Genomic DNA, 7,607 nt, shown 5'->3' on the forward strand with positions numbered 1-7,607 from the left:
TTCAGTACTAACAAACATACATGCCATTTGTCTGTTATGACAAAACATTTTTCTGTTATGACACCATTAATTACAGCAGTGCTATTAAAAAGGAGACAAAGTTCTGATAAAGCATTTTTGCCAGCAGTCTCTGCCTTTTGTAGTGTTTAAAAAAAACACCACCAACAAAACAACACACGATGCAGAAAAAAACCCACCCTACAAATTAAGAACTTATCCAGAAATACGTGGAAAGCCCTTTGTCAAGAGTGTGCTACATCAGTGAGGTCAATGTGTCTGTTTGTCTTCTTTAGTGGAGAGTGGATTTGTACATTCTGTCGGGATTTGTCCAAGCCAGAAGTTGAATATGACTGTGATAAACCTGCTCACAGCTCTGAAAAAAGAAAATTGGAAGATGCTGCGGGTTTGGCACCAATAGACCGTAGGGTAAGGATAAAATGACTACTGTCTTGCTGCTTCTTGTATTCTGAAATGTATGCATCTTTTAAAAAGTGGTAGTAGAAGAGGAGAATTAACTTTTTAAATAAGGTCTGAGATCACAACAGCCTTCATGTAAACATGCTGAACAAGACTTTCTGGATGTCTGAGAAGTGGTTGTGATCTGGTGCTCTGAACTGGGACTGTGTTCTAGGAATTATTCTTCCTAACAGCTCTTGTACAGTGACCTTGCATTGAGAATTTTTTTCTTTGTGCTTTCCAAATTTGGCATAGAGTGACATTATCAACTAATGGTTTTAGTCTTTAAAGCACTTTGTCAACATCTTTTTGAAAAATTAAGGTGGTTCTTTCACAATGAAGTTATAGAGGGATGCAGTACTGATCCGACAAGAGATTAACCCAAGTCTCTGGGAATAACTGCTGTCCTTTTGCAGCTTTGAATGTTCCGATGGAAAAGCTGCAAAGCAAGCAGTGGGTCTTTAACTTTTGTTTTTCCCTTAAACCTTGTAGTTAAAAGAAAAAAGTTGTGCCTTTGAGCAGACAGTTGAACTACTTGACAGAATCTTTTGTATTCTTGGAGTTTTGAGGGGTTTTTTGCCTTTTTTGATTTTCCTGCTTTCTTTGCAGTTGTTTTCTTTTTATTTAAAGCTTCTTTTAAGCAATTTTGAGCTATATTGGAAACATTCAGCAGTGTTTTACTTGGTTTCAGTTGGCAGCTTGTGTAAATACACTGAAATTAATATTTTATTTGGGGCCTTAGTCTGCCAGTAGAACCGTTATTTGCATGTGCTGCTATCTAAAAGGAAAAAAGCTAGCTCTGTTTGTATTTTGCTTTAAATGCAAGTTAGTTATAAAAATGTAAGTTATAACTCCCGTAAATATTTTGGTAAAGGATCAGCAAGCATAAAAACAAACAAAACTATTTTTAGAATCTCTTTCAAGGCCCCAGATCCAGTTTAATATATTTGGATACACAAAGAAAACATATTCTTTGCTACTGCTAACAAAAAGCACTGTAGGCTTTGCAGTTACAGAGCAGTTATTCCCAGATCAGGAAAAATATTACTGCTGTCTCTGAATATTCGTAAATTGCTAAGAGCCACGCATGCTTTTTTTATTCCCTGGAATGCCTGCTGGGCTCAGCAAATGCTGAATAATACTGTTAGTAACTGTATGAGGTTTCATAGTATGCATATGAGAGTTGATAAAGATATATCTATTGCAGAGAAGGAATACTTGTAGGCCGCTAGTTATGACAGTTCATCTTGCTTCCAAATACAGTTTCTGTGCTCACTTCTCTGCTTAGGGGCTGGGGGATAGTACTGATATCTGTTTGGTATTTTCTGTAGTTTGTTATTTTAGAACAAATCATGTAGGATTCTCTAATTACTTGGATATCTGTTTTTCTTGTCACAGAAGTGTGAAAGACTGCTGCTATACCTCTACTGTCATGAAATGAGTCTTGCTTTTCAAGATCCAGTTCCTTCCACAGTAAGTACCTCACTTCTTTTCATTTTATATTAGTAACATAATTTGCATGTTTCTAATGGCATTTTTATGTCCCATCACGGTCCGTTATCAGAAGTCAAGTTTCCCAGACATTGAGTGTATTAAACGTGTTTATTTTTATTAAAACTGTCCGGAGGTCAACTAAAGCATTGGGTTGGAAGGAGATTTTCTTGTAAAGTTTCCCACAAACTGATTTTACTTAATGCTTCAAAAATAGACACAAAAAGTAAGTTCTAACACTGTCTACTGATTTCACAATGCTGAGTGATATGACTAAAAAGGTGAATTGGGATATGTTTGATTTTTAAAAACATTACCTGATTTTGAAAATTAGAGTACTCCTTAGTACTAATATGAAATTTGATCTTATTATTAGCTTGAAATTTATTTGTTTAAATTGGTAAACAATACCTGGGTGCATTAGAAGTCTGATGATACACAGAAGAGTTACCAGCATGATCAGATGAAAAGCACCTCTTTTATATTCTGCAAGATAAGACAATGGAAAATGAATTAATCAATAAGTAATATGCTCCTATGCACCCTTTTTCTTCCATTTGAATAAGAATTCTTCTTTTGAAGAACATTCCACAGAGTTTAATAAAAAGAAAGGGCACAGGATCAGTTAATCATATGATCATCATTTATTACTAAATTCAGGTATTACAACATTTCTCTTAAAATGTTAATTTAATTAGGAAAAAATATAAAAATATTATCATTGGATTTCATATCTTATTTTCTAATTTCTCATTCTTTCTAAAGAAAGAATAGTTCTTAATCCTACAACTACAGTTTAAGATGCCAAAATCATTCATATCTCTGAAATTTTCTACCATTTCCAAGGACATATTTCATGAGCGAAATTCATTTTAAGCAACCCATATACTGTCTCCATTTGAGTGTGTTGCCAAAGTTATCATATGGTGGTCCTGAGAGTGAAACTTAATGGATGGCTCATTTGACTACATCCAAAAATAAAGTCCAAATGGTTTGTTCTATCGTGTATAGTCAATGTGGGTGGGTTTTTTTATTTTATTTTAAAATAGGCACTGGAAGGAGTATATTTCAGCCAGCAAAACTAGCATATGTCACTGTTCTTCCAGAAACAGTCTGTATGTTAAAATTACAATTCTTATATCTTAGAATTGTACTTTGAAGATGAGACTAAATCTTGCCACCTCCCTCAGAACTAAAGATTTATAAAACAATAAGTAATGAACATAACTGCATTCAGTAAAAAAATTATTTTCCATTTAGGTTCCTGATTACTACAAAATAATCAAAAAGCCTATGGACTTGTCAACCATCAAGAAAAGACTTGAAGTGACCAATTCATTCTACACAAAGCCAGAAGATTTTGTGGCTGATTTCAGACTGATTTTCCGGAACTGTGCTGAATTTAATGAGGTTGGAAATGTAGTTACTTCATCTGATTTTGTAGGCTTAGTTGTTTTCAGGTAAATTGTAGTGGGGGTGGAACTTGCATCAGAAGAATTTATTGTATTAAACTTATTTTGATTATGAGGCTGCAGTGAAAATGCAGATTGCATAGATGACTATGCAGTGGAGATCCTTCCGTAGAAGGAAAGAGGATTGTAACAAACATGCTATCTGGATGCCAAGGCAGTATAGGACAATTGTTTATCATAGAGGTTAATGGTGGGCATTTGATTCAAAAATTGGTTTAATCCTCCTTTCCCCCAAATCTTAAATTTGGTGGGATTTTCATTCTGGGAGGTCCGTACTCACCCTTATGATTTCTAGTTGCATGTTGAGTGATTGTTATTATCGCTCACTGCACATAAGGGAACATGTGGTGAAAAAGGGGTGCAGGTACTGAGTGGTCCACAAAATGAGAGAATTACACTGGGAATAAGGGCTCCTCTAAGTGTCCTCAATAGAGTTCTCATCCAGTCATCCTTGGTATCTGGGAATACTTCCTGCCATGGCGACCTCCACTTCAGGAAACTGATCAGCCATGGTGGCTGTGAATGACTTGGAGACTGCCTAGTCTTCCAAATTACAATCATCATCTATCCTAGTAATATTTTTACTTTAATTTTTAAAAGTCTGTAAGATAGAGAAATTCTAGCATTTCAAGCAGTCGTTCCAAAACACTTTAGCACCCTGAAGGCATGCCTATATATTTCACATCATGACCCACCTTCTTTTTTTTTTTTTCCCCCCATTAGGATTTAAGAGATTTTAGAATCTTTTTATTGTTCAGAACCCAGGCAGTATGGTTTTTGCAATTGGCTTCTGTGATAATCCATCAGAGAAAAAAGTCATTGGGGATGTTGGCCAAAAGATCTCTCCTTGCCCTTTATTTCACAGGCTTTTTTTTTTTTGGGACCGTGTTTTCCACAGGTGCCATTCTTACTGCTGATTGACTTTTCTTGGGATTTGTAAGAACACCTAAAAGACTTAATGTGATCTAAGTATAAAGCTGTTTTGTGATGCATTGCTACTGTTAATTTACCCAACAGCCTGATTCAGAAGTGGCGGATGCTGGCATGAAACTTGAAGCATACTTTGAAGAACTTCTAAGGAACCTTTATCCTGAGAGAAAGTTCCCTGTACAACCCAACTGCCAGAGTGAAAAAGATAATCCAGAACATACTGATGACTCCGATGATGACTTTGTACAGCCCCGGAAAAAACGCCTCAAAGGAGAAGACCGTCAGTTGCTTAAATGAGCCGCATGTGTTACTATGGAAAGTTTTTTAAAAACTAAGACTATTTATCACTGTTAAATGTGACAAGGGGTAAAAACATGACTGCTGTGACTTGTAGGTTTGTGGATATTTACTAGACTTTCGACCCCTTGTCTGAAACACAAATCTAATGGAGATCAAGGCATGTGGAGAGCTTTTCTTGAAGTTCCAAACTTTCATCATACTTCTGGAGCACCACAGAAATTGCCATTTGCGTGGGGTACAGCTGTTTAACTTTACTTTGATGAAGAAAAGAAGTTTGTATAGAATTGAACTTGAAAACATTACATGGGTTCAACATGTGGCTTTCTGAGTTGGAAGAAAATGTGATCTCACCAGACTTTTAATTTTACCAAAGGCATGTGGCTGGCCATAATTTGATTTCTTAGTACTGTATTTAACACAAGCCATGAAAACAGATGGTGTAATATTATTGTCCTGCAATACTGACTGGTACAATGAAAGTGTAGTTGCCCCCAAAGAAATTATTGGTAATTTTAAAATGTAAAGGAGAGTGTATTAAAAATAACTTTAAAAAAAAAAAAAAAAAGAAAAAAAAGGATTTGTTTGAGTTTTTATTAGAGGAAGTAAATGACAGAATACATTGTTTTGTGCCATTTTTCTCACCACCAGCAAGAAACAATGGTATTCCTGTACTGTTTGTTTTGTTTAACAGGTGTCTCAGGTTTGGTGCACCTTGGTTTAATGGTGTCGATGGCAAAGTCTTGAAGGGAAAAATGTTTGCTTGCAACAGCCAGTTGGGTTTTATGTATGTTTAGAGAGGGGGGAAAAAAAGCATCCTTTTGGTCCACAAGCTCTTGTTGTTTTTCCAAATTTCTAAATATATTGTTGTCACAATGCAACCAGCATCGTTATTCACTTGGAAGTACATGTTTGAAGAGGTGGAGAAAAAAAGAATTATATTGCTCTTCAACCCTTCATCTGTCCCTGTTAAAATCACCAGCAGTTGAGGACAAGTTACCCTTTTGTTTTGTCTACTTCCGAGAAGCACTGACAATGATATAGATAGTGGTTTCTCCCCAGAGAGTTAGAGAAGTACTTATCTATTATTGCTCCAGCTATTGGTTTATACGCTTCATTTAGGTAATCTTAAATGAAAACTGAATATTTGGGAGACCAGGCAATCTTTTAGATTAATTGAGCTCTGATTGTGCCAAAATTTTGCGGATGGAACTGTGAAGACATCCGAGTGTACAGAAACCTGCTTTTGACTTGCAGTGTAGCACTGATGCGGTGCTGTGGATAGATCATTGAAGAGACTAGCTGAAAGTGCTGCTTGTGCCTCCCTGCTGTGTATATATGCAATCAGAAAAAGGCCCTTTTTTTTCTTCTCGCCAGATGAGATGCTACCCACCTCCCTTTGTGGCACTGTAGTGGACGCTTCAAAAGAACACTCAGTTGTGTTTCCAGCAGGCCTTTGACATAGTTTTTGAAATGCCATGATGATTTGGTTGGTTTTTAGAGCTGCCCAGAGTAACCATTTATTTATTTTCCCTTTTTACTTTTTTTTTTTTTTTAATTATGTGAAGAAAGTTGTTTGTAGCAGTTTTACCATCCCAGAGTACCATAAAAAATGGAAGAAAGGTGAAGGAACAACAGGACGGTGAGGGAGACTATTCTAACAAAACAGGTGTGGTCAGTGCACCCCACGGTATCACAGACCTAAGAAATAAGAGGCACTGCCATTGCAACAGTTGATGTCTTGAAGATCTAGGAATGCCTAAAAGTCCTAGATACCCTGTCACCAAGTTTAACAGTGCTTCCAGAGGAAGGTGCTGTGTGTTTCTCTGGACTGTGAGTGGCAAGCACAGATTTATTGGGAGGCTTAGTGCATTTAGAGATGAAGTTAGACACCTATACAGCTTCACACTGAAGTGGTTCTCCTAGTGGAAAATACAGGGGAGAGGAGCATAGATGTACTTCTGCAGTCCAATTACTTATTTGTCTGCTGTAAACTGTTTGAAAACGTCTCTGTTTATGTAATCCACTGGAAAAACCTAACTCAACTTTAATTTTGTGGTCTTGAATGTCACCCTAAGAATTTTCAGAAATTATCAATGCAGTGAGGTCTGAGATGTTAAATACTTCAATGCAGATGGTATATGCATAAATAGTTGAGGAATGTGATTTTGTTTTTAAAGTACTGTATTCTTTCAAGCTACTATGGCAAAGACTGTATCTATTTTGTCTATTTTTCCCCTTTTGCCTCAATCCACTGAATGGCGGCTGTTTTCTGTGTGTTTGTGTGTGGAATGTCACTAATAATAGCACTAGTAGTAAAGAATCTTCATCTCACTTCATGGGAGAGGTAGAAAGCATCTATTTATTGAATCATAAGAAAGGGAATGTCCTTCAGAAAGTTGACATCTGTCTATAGAAATCATTGTTCTTAAACTGTTCAGTTGTGATTTTTAATAATGGAAATGGTAGGGAGAAGCAATCAACATCAAATGCAGCTCACAGGAAATGAGAGATTCCAAGGGTTTATTTTTCTTTCCTACCCAATCCAACATCAAACACTCACTTTCATTTTACTTGCTAAAAAGGGGAAAGAAAAAAAATACATAAAATTAATAAAATGCAGGTGAAAACAAACAGAAATGGATACAGGGGAAAAAAATATGCATTTGGCTATGTCCAAAAGGTCTTGCCTCTGATAGGCAATCCCCATGACTGCTTTGAGAGTGGACTGATGCTGCCCTAATAAACTGAAACAAGAGTAGATATGCTTTTTAAATGCCATCATCTAGATTTCACAGTTACTTATGTATTTTTTTATTTAGTTGGTTCATTTAGACCTAGCTTTACACAGCTATTGCCTGGAGCCTTAGGACTAATTATTGCCATGTTAAAAGCTCTTTTACATTACGTATTTGAATTCTTGTACAGATTGGATGACTGTGCTGCCTGAGGCCCTTGGAC

General features: G+C 36.3%; 1 protein-coding gene across 1 annotated transcript; it reads left to right on the forward strand.

The window, feature by feature from the left end:
• Window positions 1–293: 293 nt before the first annotated feature.
• LOC104470599 (transcription intermediary factor 1-alpha-like) lies at window positions 294–5,205 on the forward strand (the record flags this gene model as incomplete). The annotated part of the gene is made up of 4 exons (XM_010085579.1): window positions 294–426; window positions 1,855–1,929; window positions 3,208–3,357; window positions 4,437–5,205. Coding segments are annotated over 4 exons (568 nt in total), but the record flags the coding sequence as incomplete, so codon positions are not given.
• Between the last annotated feature and the right edge of the window lie 2,402 nt (window positions 5,206–7,607).

Source organism: Pterocles gutturalis, unplaced genomic scaffold (genome assembly GCF_000699245.1).
Source record: "Pterocles gutturalis isolate BGI_N339 unplaced genomic scaffold, ASM69924v1 Scaffold13190, whole genome shotgun sequence".
Taxonomy (NCBI): domain Eukaryota; kingdom Metazoa; phylum Chordata; class Aves; order Pterocliformes; family Pteroclidae; genus Pterocles; species Pterocles gutturalis.